The sequence below is a fragment of the Arachis ipaensis genome, chromosome B4, assembly GCF_059453495.1.
Source record: "Arachis ipaensis isolate K30076 ecotype BB chromosome B4, ASM5945349v1, whole genome shotgun sequence".
Classification (NCBI taxonomy): domain Eukaryota; kingdom Viridiplantae; phylum Streptophyta; class Magnoliopsida; order Fabales; family Fabaceae; genus Arachis; species Arachis ipaensis.
Window position 1 is genome coordinate 143,142,664 of NC_142439.1, and position 16,970 is coordinate 143,159,633.

The 16,970-nt window shown below is 31.4% G+C and overlaps 1 protein-coding gene across 4 annotated transcripts; it reads right to left on the reverse strand.

The window, feature by feature from the left end:
• Positions 1–1,566: 1,566 nt before the first annotated feature.
• LOC107635367 (receptor-like protein EIX1) lies at positions 1,567–6,092 on the reverse strand. Of its 4 annotated transcripts, none has more exons than XM_088483150.1 (4): positions 5,733–6,092; positions 3,954–4,400; positions 2,678–3,869; positions 1,567–1,807 (listed from the first exon to the last, which is right to left on the reverse strand). In XM_088483150.1, the coding sequence occupies exons 1-3, from the start codon at positions 6,040–6,042 to the stop codon at positions 2,680–2,682; spliced, it is 1,947 nt and encodes a 648-aa protein (XP_088339276.1). In that variant the 5' UTR covers positions 6,043–6,092; the 3' UTR covers positions 1,567–1,807; positions 2,678–2,679. The 4 variants fall into 4 exon arrangements, with proteins under 4 accessions (XP_088339276.1, XP_088339275.1, XP_020977706.1 ...); XM_088483149.1 differs by having other exon boundaries at positions 3,954–5,490; positions 5,733–5,874; XM_021122047.2 differs by having other exon boundaries at positions 4,041–6,092.
• Between the last annotated feature and the right edge of the window lie 10,878 nt (positions 6,093–16,970).

Below are 16,970 nucleotides of genomic sequence, written 5' to 3' on the forward strand. Positions count from 1 at the left end.
ATGATTATTTACAAGAGCAAAGGTCAGTCATATATTAAGCTTAAGCTAACCACTTATGTGTCCAAAATTGAAGACATGAAGAATGGAGTTGAATTGATCAACGCGGTTTAACTAATAGATATTAATTACGTAGACCAAGTAACTAGTAAACTAGTGCAGATGAATGAAGTTGATCAGCGCGTTTTAATTAAGACTAAACTAAGACCTGCTAAGTCACCAAAAAAAAAACTAAGACCTGCTATATATTAAGAGCTAAATTAATTATATTATATAATATAAATTTAAAATATTATATTGGATTAATAGTTAAATTAGTTATTGAAAAATAATTTTTTTTTTAATCATATTTGTCCTTCCGTTACTTCACTCACAATTTTTGTCGACGATTGATGATGTAAAATGTTAATTGATGGTATACATGACATATAACATGTTGAATTAAACGTTGACTAAATATGTTTACGAAAATCAACCAATTTAATCACTAGGTCATATTAGAAATAGGATTCTTGTAATTGGGGAAGATGACTAAATTAATAAATTTTCATAAACATGTTTGGTCAATATCCAATTAGACATATCAGGTATTATATATGTTATCAATTAACGTTTTACCACATCAATCTTTGAAAAAAATTGTTAATGGAGTGACTAGAGGACAAATATGATTAATTCTCAATCTTTGAACGATCAATTTGATTTTAAAAATATTCAATAAATGAATTTGAAAAGTGTCTTATCTTTGAGAGATTAATTTGACTATTAACCCATATTATATTATGGATGAATTAATAATATGTAAATTAATATTGATTTTAAAAGTTAATTTATAACAAATATTATACAAAACTTTTATTTGAAAATTTATATATAATTTAATATGATTATTTAAAAAAAAGAAATACAAAAAAATATACCGTTTTGATATAGATAATAATCGTTATTTTTTAAGTTTTGACTAATGATATATATTAAATTTAATTAATTAAAAATTTTATTTAGTGATATATTAAAATTAATTTAAATTTTGTAGTGATTAATCATAAATGATATATTAATATTATATAAAAATTTAATTATTTTTTATATTGTAAATTGACAAATATGTATGTAAAATTATTGACGAGGCATAAATACAAAAAATAATATAACATAAATTCATTCTATTATATGTTAGTATCAACTTTTATATAGATATATAAATAGATAGATAGATATCTTGCGCTATATTTCACGTGATGGAAATGATACAGTTGAGAAGTGGAAACCACCACGAGCGTAGTTTATTTTTTTTTTTTATGGAAAAAATCAATACAAAATTAAACATAAAAATGATGAAAAGTTGTGAATATTCCTTCCAAAAAAAAAAAAAGAGTTTTTAAATAAATGAAGAAAATTTATCAACTTCAATTGTCCTATAGTTAAAATTTATCTCCTCTCATTGTGTTTCTTGAAATGTTAAGAGGAAACCAATGCTTTTTGAAAGCTTTTCTACTTTCTTTTTCTTTGAAAGAAGAAAATATTAATTTTATATGAAAATGGTAAGTATTATGAACTGAACAAAAACAGAACTACCACAAGTCCACAATAACTAACACTTAATATCGTTCCTGAAAATAAATTACAGCAATAAAACAAAGGCCAAGTTTTACAATCACACCAATATAACAAAACAAACACCCTGTAGCTACAGCAGAAAACCTAAAAAGAGGGCTAGAATATGCAAACATAACACTTATTATATTAACTGCATCTCTAAATGTTATTGGTCTCCTTCCAAATGGATACACATGCATGAAGATTCTGCCTGAAAGATATGACAACATTACATGTTAGATAATATTCAAAATATATATGTGTAAAAGAGCAGAACTATACATTTAAGTAACATAAATGCAATACATATCCCATATACATATACTATAATACAAGAACAAGTTCACATGTTTACAATTGTATATATAAGAATGTATATATATAAAGACTAAATATATAATAAAAGAGTCTGTATATATAAAAAGTGAAAACAGTAAACAATCTCTTGAGTATAGTAAGTAGGTATATCAACAGCTCTCGAAAACAGAGTAGCACTAGAGAAATTGAATGAAATCCACTTATACAAAAACACACTAAAACATGCACTCTTAAACCAAAAAACGTGAATAAAATATATAAAACCAAGCTTCACACCCATATATAAATATCCAATTCAGAAAATGTAAACAGAGTGATACGAAAAAGAATCCTGTCCAAACTTCATCAATTCACACCTACAACATAATCTTTAACCATGGAAATCCTTAGAAAACAGTGATACTTATTCTCAACAACATATCCACTTCAAACGGATAACCATGAAGATCTTTTTGCATCAAACAAACTCATGTTCGGTAAAATACAACATATGTTTGCTAGGAACTAATATTATAAGTAAGCTACTGTTTTAACTAGGAAGTAATCAACTAAGCTATGTTTTAACCATTAAAAAATCAATAATAAATGCTTTATTTGGTGTGTCCAACTTAAGGTTTCAACTATAATAAAGTACATTTTAGCACTACTATATTTTGTTTCGTTTAGATAGATCAGATATTAATTTTTTTGGTATACCAATATTATGAATATAACAACTATATCAACAATAACAAAAACTAGAAGAAATGAAAACGGTGCATACCTTCATATTTGAGATCTGATCCTTTTCAGCTTGGCCACCTTGATCGCTGTAAATACATAGAGCTTGTCATAGACATCACTCAACAACTTGAAATAAGCATATCTCCAAGATTTCTTCAAAATCAATGAGAAGCAAACTCCCCAAAATGCCATAACAAATCCAGCAGCCATAGCAATGTAGAACCCCTCGCTTACAAATTGTTCATCATCATCACCATCAGCATCATGTTCACTGATCTGGTGACCATGAATGGGACAAGTATTGTTGAGGGGAGCACCACAAAGTTTTGGATTTCCTGCATAATCAGAAGCATCCCTAGTTTGAAGTTGCGTGCCAAGTGGGATTTCTCCAGATAAATCATTGTATGACAAGTCAAGAACACTGAGACGGTCAATCTGAGCAAGCTGTGAAGGAATTGTTCCTGACAAATGATTTCTGGATAGATCAAGAAAATCTATTGACTTCAGCTGTCCAATAGTTGGAGGAATGTGTCCACTAAACAAATTCCTTGAAAGATTTAAAGAAACCAAGCCAATAAGAGTCATCATCTCACTTGGTATTTTCCCTGTTAATCTGTTGCTGGAGAAATCAATACTTCTCAAGAATCCCAGGGTGCTTCTATATTTTGACATTTTTCCTTTCCATATGAGTGATGTGCTATCATTATAAATTCCGATGGTAAAATTATCGGTAATGGTTGCATTTGAATTTGCAAGAGTGGCCATAGCAGAAAGATTACATATGCATTTAGGTATATTGCCAGAGAGAGTATTGAGAGAGAGGTCAAAGACATGGAGTTCATGAAGATTGCACATGCTTAATGGAATGTTACCATGAAAATTATTGGAATGTAAGTTAAGTACAAGTAGGTTTGGAATATTATCTCCAATCCAGCTTGGTATTCTTCCTGACAACTTATTACCTGCAACATCAAAAACTTGTAGTTGTGTGCAATTATTCAAGGATGATGGTATCTCTCCTGAAAAATTATTCCCTCCTAAATGTATTGACTTGATATTTCTTAATGACCCCAAAGATTTTGGCATGTTTCCATAAAACTGATTATTGGATAAATCTAGGACGACCAATAACTCAAAACTCATCCAATAATCCGAAAGTTCTCCTCTAAGGTCGTTGTTTGACAAATCCATAAATCTCATGTATTTGGTCGAGTTTGCACATAAAAGAGGATCTGCAATTGAAAATCTGTTATTGGAGAAAAAAGTTTACATATGCATATTTGAATTTGCTAGAGTGGCCATAGCAGAAAGATTACATATGCATATATTGCCAGAGAGAATATTGAGAGAGAGGTCCAAGACATGGAGTTTATGAAGATTGCACATGCTTAATGGAATGTTACCATGAAAATTATTGGAACGTAAGCTAAGTACAAGTAGGTTTGGAATATTATCTCCAATCCAGCTTGGTATTCTTCCTGACAACTTATTATCTGCAACATCAAAAATTTGTAGTTGTGTGCAATTATTCAGGGATGATGGTATCTCTCCTGAAAAATTATTGCCTTCAAATTGTATTGACTGGATATTTCTTAAAGACCCCAGAGATTTTGGCATATTTCCATACAACTGATTATTGGATAAATCTAGGACGACCAATAACTCAAAACCCCTCCAACAATCCGAAAGTTCTCCTCTTAGATCGTTGTTTGACAAATCCATAAATCTCATGTATTTGGTCGAGTTTGCACATAAAAGAGGATCTGCAATTGAAAATATGTTATTGGAGAAAAAAGTTTGAGAAGCAGTTGAAAGGAATGCTGGAATTGGGCCTTCAAATAAATTGAAGCTCAAATCAATTGAAAGACCTTGGTCAGAAACAATAGCTGGTAGAATTGGGCCTTCAATTTTTCCTCGAAAACAGTTATGAGAAATATTCAAATACATCATCTGAGGAAGAGGTTCCCAAAACCAATTTGGAACAGTGCTAGAAATTCCAGCACAGGAAATATCCAAATAGTCAATCATGGTTTGGGTATGAAGCCATGTTGGAAAGTCAGGCCCCAACTTGCAACGGGCCAAATAAATGTTAATTAAATTGAAAGGGGGAATCCAATCGACGCTAACATTAAAAGCCAATGCATTATGAGACAAATCCAAAGTGTAAAGAGTGGAAAGTCTTGAGAAATGAGCTTCAGTTATCAAACCTGTCAGGAAGTTATTCCCAAGGTTTAAGTGAGTTAAGTTGGATAGTTGTCCAATACCTTCATGTATAGTTCCACTTAACCTGTTGTTATCAAGTCGTAACACATGCAAAGATTGAAGCTGAGAGTGAGAGAGGTCAGGCACCATCCCCGTAATTTCATTCCATCCCATATCCAAGAATTTTAAGGGTTTATGAGCACAACGAGAAAACTCTCGAATATATTCATGAAAGTCCCCTATCAAGTTGTTCTTGGATAGGTCTAGTTCTACCAAATTGCAACTATGAAACAAGGATACAGGTATTTGGCCTTTGAGCTCATTATTTGCAAGATTTAACTCCTCAAGCCTACCAGTGGAATTCATTAACCATGGGAACATCAAGGATGCATCCCTTAGAGAGTTGTTAGAGACATCCACAAAAGACAGAGAAGTGGAGAAATTAGCGGGGGATGAAATGGACACGGAATCAACAAGATTGCAACCATGCAAGTCTAAATATTGAAGATGAGAAAGGCTACTCACTTGTTGTTGCCAATTGCTGGCACCACTTAGATTCACCCAAGCAAGCGAAAGATACCTCAGGATTGAAAGTTCAGATAGCCATTGTAAATCAGAACTCATCATGTACAAGGAATCAAGGTCAAGATACTGCAAACGGGAAATATTTTTGAATTGACTAGGAATGGTTCCGGTGAATGCATTGTAACTTGGATCAAGATGTTCCAAGGATAAGAGATTTCCAAGTTGGGGTGGCATTTTTCCACCAAAGTAACAAGAAGAGAGATCGAGATGTGTTAAAAAGGTTAAAGAGCCAATGAAAGGAGGGAGGGATGGGGTGTGAGTAAAACGATTACCACTAAGGTCCAAATACTTCAAATGATGTAACTCACCCAGTGATGGACTTATGGAGCCAGCAAAGTGATAACCATGGAGATGAAGCATGAGAACATGGCCAGTTACATTGCTGCACTTGACGCCTTCCCAGATGCAACACTCCTTCTGCTGCTCCCCATCTCCCCATGAAGACAGCCAATCATCATCATCGGTCACATTGAAGCCACGTTTGAGAGAAAGCAGAGCTTGCCTTTCACTCTCAATGCACTTCCCACTTGCCACCACCGCTGCACTGCTCGTCCATGCAAGTACCTGCACCATCAACACCACATAAACTACACCATTCATCATCATCACTCCAAGCATAGAATATTTCAAGTTAAGTTGTTGTATCAAATCATGTGTGTGCTCAACAACCTAAGGCCATATTTCCAATTTATAATCAACGCGTACGTAGGTTATACTCACAAAAAATACATAATGAGGACAGCAAATTCCACAAAGACTAATTCAAACCAAAGATATATATAAATCCAATATAAATAACTTGTCATGTGTGGCCTAAATGCTTCCACTCACTCAACGTATTCTATACTCATGACTCATGACATGACTTGAACTATTGACTTAACAAGTTTGATGTACGTTGCATTATATGAGAGCCTCAACAGTCAACACCAAACATATATTCCTACAGTAATGTTTGGGTAAGCCTACAAGTGAATAATAATAAATATTTTTAAAATACCATTTATATTTATATACATACTCTCAAATATATAAATATTATTCTTCAAAAAAATAATATTTGTAAATCAAAATCAGTCATTAATGTATTTGTATATAAATACATGTGTGATTGAATTTATTTTTAATGTGTATTTATATTTTAACATACATTTTATACTGATAATTGACTTTAATAGTTAATTTTAGTACACACATAGCATAATAAATTATTCTTTCGTACATTTTGGGTAAGAAAAATTGGCTTCCTTATCAGTGAGATGTGTACTTTTGTGGATATTTCAAATTAGAGTAGCAAATAAATGAAAAAATTTGAGAAATAGCTCTTTTCAATTTTTTTTAATAATTGAGAGAATAAAGTATGATTTTTAATTTTTTTATATTTTTTTTATCCTATTTATAAAATTAATTGTGAAATATCACATTTCACTACTTCAATAGTTAAAAAAGATTAAGAAGACTGTTCCCAAAAATTTGTAATTAAAGTTGACACAATGATCCTACATTTTGGACAAACACTCTGACATTCATCTCCACTAATTTTATGTCAATTTTTTCGTCTGTACATAAGCTCAAGACTTCTCTAACCCTTACTACACTTTGGTAAAATGTTTATTTTTTAAACATAATTTATAAAAATTATGTTTAATAAATCAAATTAAAAATTTTTTTTAATAAATATAAATAATAATAATTACATTTAATAAAATAGTTTTTAAAAATTAAAAATACTATACTAGATATAAATGTAAAAGTTAAATTTAAAAATTAATTTATATTAACTATATTAGATTTTTTAATTTTAATAAATATAGGTCAATTTTAAAAAAATTTACCTTAAATACTTTTTAAAATATTTTTATCTTTTAAAAACTATAAATATAAATACATATTTTTTTATTTATCAAATAAAAAATAAGATACTGATGCTATATATTGAAAACTACAAACTCTTTCTCAAAAAATTTTAACAAATAAACCAAGCCTAATTCCGTAGTCAACACAAATATACCTTCATATTTTTTTTTTTGTTGTCTCATATATACCTTCATATAAGTTCTGTCAACAAATTAGAGAAAATAATATACTTAGAATTCTAACAATTTAGTGCTAACATTATTGCTAGCAAGTGTTCTAAAAATAATAATTAAAGATATTGATTTTTTTTTTTTTTGTGAAATCAATCATACTATGCGATGTACATTAAAAATCAAATACTAATAAGTTATTGCTATATAGAAATATATTTTTACTATTTTATAAATTTTTTATTATAATATTGTAAACAAATTCAATTATTTGTCTATTACAAATTTAATTATTTTGTTTATTGATTATTTTATTAAAAAATATGTGAATCAATATATATAAATATACAAAAATATATAGTAACTAATTTAATGACTAATATTTAATAAATATAAAATATTTTATTATAAAAATATAACACAAATATTAACTTTTTAATTTTTTTTAATAATTTAATGCATTGAAAAAATCAAATATTCTTTTAGACTCATATTTAAGAGCAATCCTACAAAGACCAACACATTTTATTATTTTTGATCTATAATTAATCAATAATATTTAAAAGTGTTAGCAAAAAATATGGTAATAGACTAATAGACTAAAAATATTAGATTATTAGCTAAAAGTGTTAATTAATATAAATTAAAATTACTGTTTTTTGAAATTTTTTCCATCTTTAAACGCTCTTTATAAAATAAAGAGTGTTATATTCATTATTAATTAAACAAATCTTAACTTTCTATTTATTATATTTTATACTAATAGTTTAGATTTAGAATTTATTTAAAATTTACAGATTTAGGTTTTAAAATTTAGAATTTATGTAAATTTTAGAATTTAGGATATAATTCCAAATTTAAGATTTAAAACTTAATATTTAGATTTTAAAATTTAAAAAGCGATACATTTCTATTTTTTCGGAGTGTATTAGCATCTGCCATTTAGTATATTAGTGTTAAAATGATTAGTGGTTATTTACTAGGATCGGTTGGTCGAAATAATAATCCAAACAGGTTTTCTTGTATATTGCAGGACTTTCTGTGTCCATTTGAACAACAATCCGAGGTTCTTCTTGTTCTGATTGTGTTCTATCTTCGTTTTTTTTTTTTTCGATATAAGAAAGGTAGTAACGGGAACTGTTGGTTTTCTGATAGCTTTTTTTAATCTCTCTGCAGCACCCTCGAAAAATTTTCACCGGCAAGATGATAAATAGTTAGTGGAAACTAAGATGCAGTTAACTTTACGTAAAGTTGATAGCTGAGATTTCTGTTAGATGAAAATTTAGTCAAATCAGTCAAATTGTGATTCTCATTTATTAACTTCACGTAAAGTTAACTGCATTTGAATTTTCACCTAAATAGTTATCTAAAGTCATAATTATAATTGAATGAGTTTATACTATATAAGTACACCAAAATTACTGTTAATTTAAATAGTGTAAAGTACTAAATTAGTCATTTACGTTTAGGCATAATCCTATTTTGGTCCTTAATGTTTAAAGTGTCATATTTAAATCCAAGTTTCATTTAGCTTTAATTTAGTCACAGCGTGAGGTTAAAGTTAAATAATTAATGAAATGTCCTACATGACAACATTATAAGAACAAGATCGATAATTTGGAAAATAAATACAAGCTCCAGAGGCACAAAAACAACTGTAGATGCATCAATACATTTATTTATCATTCTCTTTAGTTTTATAGAAAATATTTCATTTAAATTATAAAAAAATAATAAATAAATATATTGATACATCTATAGTTGTTTTTGTGCCTCTGGAACTTGTACTTATTCTCCAAATTATCAACCTTGTTCTTGTACTGCTGTTATGTTATGTAAGACATTTCGTTAATTATTTAATTTTGACAATCACGGTGGAACTACATTAAAGCTAAATGAAACTTTTTTGGATTCAAATATGACACTTTAAAATTCAAGGACCAAAACATGATTACGTCCAAATGTAGAGGACTAATTTAGTATTTTACCCATTTAAATAACAAATCTATTGGGCTTTTTAATGCAAGTACATGTATTAGTGATATGTGCATGAAGAACACAATAAAGACATAATAATAAAATGCCATAGCAAACCTTGGATTCATGGTAATTGTGTAGCAAATGAAAGAGGAATGATTATTTACAAGAGCAAAGGTCAGTCATATATTAAGCTTAAGCTAACCACTTATGTGTCCAAAATTGAAGACATGAAGAATGGAGTTGAATTGATCAACGCGGTTTAACTAATAGATATTAATTACGTAGACCAAGTAACTAGTAAACTAGTGCAGTGAACCGATACAGATGAATGAAGTTCATCAGCGCGTTTTAATTAAGACTAGATTAAGACCTGCTATATATTAAGAGCTAAATTAATTGTATTATATAATATAAATTTAAAATATTATACTAAATTGACAGATAAATTAATTTTTGAAAAATAAGGTATTTTTTAAATTTGTCCCTCAAAAATTTTTTCAATTAAATTAATCTATCAAAAATTACGAATTAATTATAGCTGTTCTTCAGTTACTCTATTTACAATTTTCGTCGACGATTGATGATATAAAATGTTAACTGATGGTATATATGACACATGTTAAATTTGGAAAACCGAAATGATGATCAAACATTATTAAAATATTAATTAAAAATTATTAAATGGTTATTTGTTTAAATTGCTTCCAATAATTTGTTTGATGATTTTTGTTCAAGTGTGCAGGAAGCAAATTAAATTTTCTATTGGGCCAAAACTACACAAGTCCAAATGGATCATCAAAGAAAATTTAGTTTTGGACAAAATTAATTTAAGAAAAAAAAACAAATAGGTCCCTGACTTTTTGTTCTACGGACATTTTCGTCCTTGACCATTGAAAAATACTTTTAAGTCCCTGACCTTCACAAAACTTGGACGGATCAGTTCCAGACGGAGGCATTTGGACGGAGGGACTGATCCGTCCAAATTTTGTGAAGGTCAGGGACTTAAAAGTATTTTTTAATGGTCAAGGACGAAAATATCCGCGCGACAAAAGGTCAGGGACCTATTTGTCCTTTTCTCTTAATTTAAATATTAGTGGTTGAATATTAAAAAAGAAAGAAATCCAAAGTGGCACATATCACAAGTCCATGATGAATCAAAATGAGAAGCAAATGACCCAAGGTCTAGTAGGAATTCATTCGGTGATTACAAAGCAATCTTTCAAGAAACTAAAAGTCCAACACGTGACTTTATGTCTTGGTAAATGAAAGTTTCAATTCGATTTAATTGCATTAAAAGATCCACACGTTACTCTATTTTTTGGGAATTGAGATTTAGATTTTAATTGAATTTAATTTACTTTGAATACTTCTTTCGAAAGTTTCTTTTTCTCTCTCCTCTTTCTTTATTTTCGGTCACTTCAATCCATCAAAAAAGAAGATGGAAGAAAAAGAAAAATCACAGAAAATAGCCAAAAAAGATATTTGCTATAGAAGAAAAGATTTTGAAGAAAACCTTTAAGATTTTCGTTGCCAAGAATAGAAGCAATTCACCTCTGTCAGGAAGAAGATCTAGCTAGATAAAAGTTCATTTCCATTTTTGTTCTTCCAAGAGGAAGATAGCGTCTGAACCTCAAGAAGGGTAGAAGCAAAAATGGAAACCCTAAAACTACCCTGGGTCAGAAGCTCATCAAGGGTTCGAATTCATTTTTGAAGCCAAAGTTAAGATGAATGACCAAGATGGAAGAAGCTTGAAGAAAAAGGGTGAGAGAGATGAGGTAAGCTTGCATGCATTAGCCTCACTTTTCTCAACCCCTTCTGATGAAGGCGCAATTACTCTTTGGTAGGAGAAGAAATTGTTGGGTTAGGGTTTCAACTTTGGAAACTTCCTCTTCTATATTAAGGGTGAACAGCCAATGGTTGAGATCAAGGAGAGAAAGTGAAAAGTACAGAGTTCTCATAGCTACCCAAACTTTCTGAGTTCTCCTTCAACGGTGTTCATCTCATTTTCTTTTTCTTAGTTTTGTTTGTTTGTGTCTCATGGTGAAAAAGATAAATATGGTGAGGTTTGTAAGAAAAAGCCAATGAGAGGAAAATGTAGTGATCAAAATTAGAGAAAAAGCCATAGATGTCTCAGAGTTTCTTTGTACATCTTTCTATTGTGTGTCATGATTCTGTGGGAATTTTCTTGCAAGTTGGGTTAGCACTTTGCTGTTGAAAGCTTGGTTTCAGTCCAAGTCAAGTTCAGATTGGGGTTATAATCTGGATTTGTTCCAAATAGGATTGGGTAGATCATAGGAAAAGAATTAGTGTTTGTAATCTGCTAAAGATAGTGAAATTCCATCACTGTTGTGATGGAGACTGGATGTAGGCTGCATTGCACTTAGCAGCTGAACCAGGATACATATTGGTGTGATTCTCTCTTCTCTGCTTCTTCTCTATTTCTGGTTCGCAGGAGACAAAATGAAAAATATTTCTCAACTTGTTACGAGACAAAACAAAAATGTCTCTTAACTTGTTACAAGACAAAAAGTGAAAATATCTCCTGAACTTTATTGAAAAAGTAAAACTAATACTCTACCAAGAGGGAAGCTAAGATTCAACCCTCATTCTCTTAGTCAATGATTACCATCAACACATAATATGTTGAATTAAATGTTGACTAAATATGTTTACGAAAATCAACCAATTTAATCATTAGGTCATATTAGAAATAGGATTCTTGTAATTGGGGAAGATGACTAAATTAATAAATTTTCATAAACCTATTTGGTGAATATCCAATTAGACATATCAGATATTATATATGTTATCAATTAATGTTTTACCACATCAATCTTTGAAAAAAATTGTTAATGGAGTGACTAGATGACAAATATAATTAATTCTCAATTTTTGAAGGACCAATTTGATTGAAAAAATCTTTCAAAAATGAATTTAAAGAGTATCTTATCTTTCAGAGACTAATTTAACTATTAACCCATATTATATTATGAATAAATTAATAATATGTAAATTAATATTGAATTTAAAAGTTAATTTATAAAAAAATATTATACAAAATTTTTATTTGAAAATTTATATATAATTTAATATGATTATTTAAAAAAATAAAAAATATACCGTTTTAATGTAGATAATAATTATATGTAACCGTTATTTTTTAAGTTTTGACTAATGATATATATTAAATTCAATTAATTAAAAATTTTAAAATTTTATTTAGTGATATATTAAAATTAATTTAAATTTTGTAATGATTAATCATAAATGATATATTAATATTATATAAAAATTTAATTATTTTTTATATTGTAAAATTGACAAATATGTATGTAAAATTATTGACGAGGCATAAATACAAAAAGGAGAGTGTCAGGAGAACAATGAAAAATTTGAACAATATGAACAACCACCAATCAAATAAAAATACACTACATCATAATTTAATGCTACTAATTAAATTTACTTTTTTAACCCTATTAATTCATATTATTTACACATTATTCAAAAATTTTGTTGATTACCTATATTTTTTCATACAGAAAATAATATAACATAAATTCATTCTATTATATATTAGTATCAACTTTTACATAGATATATAAATAGATAGATATCTTGCGCTATATTTCACGTAATGGAAATGATACAGTTGAGAAGTGGAAACCACCACGAGCGTAGTTTATTTTTTTTATGGAAAAAATCAATACAAAATTAAGGAAAAATATAAGGTATCAATATAATATCTGCTAATTTATTGCCAACAATAATTAATTATTATATTTTAAACACATGTATAAAGAGACATATCCAAAAAATACATTTATAAAGACACTTCCATTAGACACAGCTATAAAAAAAACGGAAAAGCTCTGCATACAAGCCCTAATGGCTTGTATGCTTTACAAGTTCATTAAACAATAAAATCAAAATACGCGCTGCTTCAGGTACGTTGATGCCACGCGCTATATAACATTGCGCGTATATCTAACTACCAGATTTAAAATATTTCTTTCCCTTTTCGTTTTCGTTATTTTGAGATTTCGTTGTTCTTCTTCTCCCGCGTCTTCCCTCCTTCTTCTCCATCGTTCTTTTCGTCTCCTCTTCTCACTAGCATCTTCTTCGTTTAGGTTACCTTTGTCTCTCTCTGCAACTCGAGCTTCGTTTTCTATTTTTGATTTGTTGTTTTCCGAAATCAAAGTTTGATCTCGTTTTGAAGATAATGGATCATTCAACCTCAGATTGTCATCTGAATGCAGGCGAAGTGGATTATGAGTCAGAATCTAACGAAGTCCCTGAGGTTTGATTTACATAGGATTAGTATGAAATTTCTTTCAGTAATTTGTATAGCATTGTGTAGTTGAAAAATTGCTGAACATTGACTGTGAAAGTAACACGTTTACCTGAATCTGTCGATTCAATGTATTAGTTGTGATTAATTACCTGAAATTTGTAGCAGACGCTCGGGTGTAGATCAATTCTTGTTTGGGTGTATTTTATCTAGAAGTGTGGGTGTATCTACACTTTACTGGTTTTTTGTTATTTTAATTGACTTGTTGTTGTTCAGGTGTATTATAACAGACATGATTAGGTGTGTATTTAGTTTTTGAGATGGTGTATATCTGCATGCTGTGTATTTACAGTTTATGGCTTTAAAAGTCATTCTGTAGTTGAGTTGTTGCGGTTCGGGTGTATCGTATTAGACATGATTGGGTGTATTTGAATCATATCTATGGGTGTATTTACAGTTCTGACACGGTGTATTTTGCAGCCTCTCTCAGTTGTTGATGACGAGCTTGTTCCAAAGGTCGGAATGACCTTTACCACCCTTGAAGATGCTGGAAAATTTTACAGGAACTACGCCAAGGCTGCAGGTTTCTCTACAAGAGTTCGGTGCACAAATAGGAAGGGAAACGAGATTAAGAACCAACTGATTACATGTAGCAGAGAGGGAAAATGGAAATCTAAAATATCTCCGACCGAGAAGACCAATCTGACAGCCGGTCTAAACTGTCCTGCAAGAATTTATATACACACATTGAAGGATGTCGGTGCTTGGATCATTTCAAAGGTTGTGCTGGATCATTCACACCCCTGCTGTCCAAGCAAAGCAGAGATACTCAAACAGCACAGGGAACTAAGCATGTCCATTCGTCGTACGATAGAGAATAACGAGGAGGCCGGTATCAGACCAAGCAAAACCTACCAATCGTTTGTTGCGGCTGCCGGGGGTCACCGCGAGTTAAATTTTATCGAAAAGGACGTGAGGAATTACATTACCAGGGAAGTGCGGAATGTTTCCGAACAAGAAGATGCAAAGGAATTCGGGAAATATTTCTTAAGAATGAAAGAGAAGAATCCGAATTTCTTTTTTGAGCTCCAACTCGAAGAGGATCAATCGATTAAGCTGGCTTTTTGGGCCGATGCAAGAAGCAGAGCCGCCTTTGAGTATTTCGGAGACGTCATTTCATTCGACACCACCTACAATACAAACAGGTAACAAACTGTTCCTATTTATGATGCCAAATTAATTTATTTTTACGAATCCGCAGTAGAGGTGTATATTGGCTGTTTCATTGGGTGTATGCGAAGCATTTGTTAGGGTGTAGCTAATGATTTTGCATTCTGAACCATGGTAATTTGTTTCAGGTATAATTTGGTCTGTGGTTCTTTTGTCGGGGTGAATCACCACGGTCAATCAACACTTCTCGGATGCTCTTTGATGAAGAACGAAGAAATTGAATCATTCAAATGGTTATTTCAAAGCTGGCTTCGTTGCATGGGAGGAAACGCTCCGAAAGGGTTTCTCACCGATCAGTGCGCATCCATGAAAAGGGTTTTAGAGGCCTGTATGCCAACAACAGTTCACCGCTGGTGCATTTGGCACATCATGAAGAAGATTCCAAGCAAATTAAACGGGTACAAGGGACATGCCGATATCGAACAAGAAATGAGCCAAGTTGTTTGGAACTCTCAAAGCAAAGACTCATTCGATAGGAATTGGAACGATTTTCTGCTGAATTTTGGTCTTGGGGACAACAAGTGGCTTTCAGGTAATGTCTTTTTAAAATCTGCATCAGAGGTGTAAATTGCATGTTTTCTCGGGTGTATTTATAGACTGTCTTTGGGTGTATTATGCAGATCTGTACGAAGACCGTCACATATGGGTTCCTATCTATCTGGATCACCATTTCTGGGCAGGGATGAGAAGCACACAAAGGAGCGAGAGCATGCATTCATTTTTTAACAAGTATATCACCCGGAACAGCTCGCTTATTCAGTTCGTCAAACAATACGATAATTGCCTCGGAAGCAGGGAGCAAGCAGAGAGAGAATCAGATGCTGCAGATTTTCATACGGTCATACCGTGTGCAACCAAATCCTGCATTGAAGCTCAGTTTCAAGATGCGTACACTCACGCAAAGTTTAGGGAAGTCCAAGCGCAATTCAGAGGAAAGGCGAATTGCATCACCAGACTAAAGAATTCCGCTCTAGGCTATTCAGTATACGAAGTCGGAGAACAAGTTTCCAGCTCAATATTCAACAAGTTCGTGGTTACTTACGACTCGGTTGCAGCCGAGGTAAAATGTCATTGCTTATTATTCGAGTCGAGAGGGATACTGTGCCGTCACGCACTAAGCGTGTTAAGCTTCGAACAAGTAAGCCAAGTGTCACCGAGATACATACTGGAACGATGGAGCAAGAAGGTAAAGAGGCGACACACACACATCAAGAGCAGCCACGACGAGCCACTAATGGAGCCAAGAAGCAAGAGGTTCGACCAATTGGTTTTTCGTTCGCAAAATATATGCGAATTTGCCTCCGAATCGGAGGAGCTGACTGCAATTCTGCACCGTGCGTACGATAACGTCATGGCCGAGATGGAAGCATTAAAAGCCAAAAGGAAGGGGACATCTTCTTTATCCCACGAAGACGCCAACTTGGAATCCGTTAACGAGCTTCAAAGCCCGCCAAGGATTCGAACAAGAGGACGTCCAAAAAACAGGCTAGGTTCAAAGCTGGAGAAACAGATCGCAAATGCCACAAAGAAGAAGAAGACGAAAGTTTTAAGCGAGGTAAAAGTAATGTTCTTTAAATTTGTGGCGATTGAGTTTATTTTTCTCGTTAATAGTTTAGGTAATGTGTGTGTGTTATATTTCAGATAAACCTGTTTGATGCTGCATCAGCGGCGCATTCAAATTGCAGCCAATATCAAGGACACGTTATGAGTTATCAGTTCAGGGTACCAGCAGCAGGGGATAACTCGTTGGGTGTATAGTTTTACAGAATATGGGTGTAAAAGCACTGTTATTTTGGGTGTATTTTCGTTAATTCACAATTTAGATATAGACACATATATAGATATATATAAAACAAAAGCTGTAAAAATTCTCAGGTTATGGGTTTATATTTGATTTGATGTTTTTCTTCATATTTTAGTACATGTAATTCATACATTTTGAATACAGCGCAGACAGTTTGGGTGTATATTTTATACAACCTTGGGTGTATTATTAGACTTGCGTTGGGTGTAGCAGT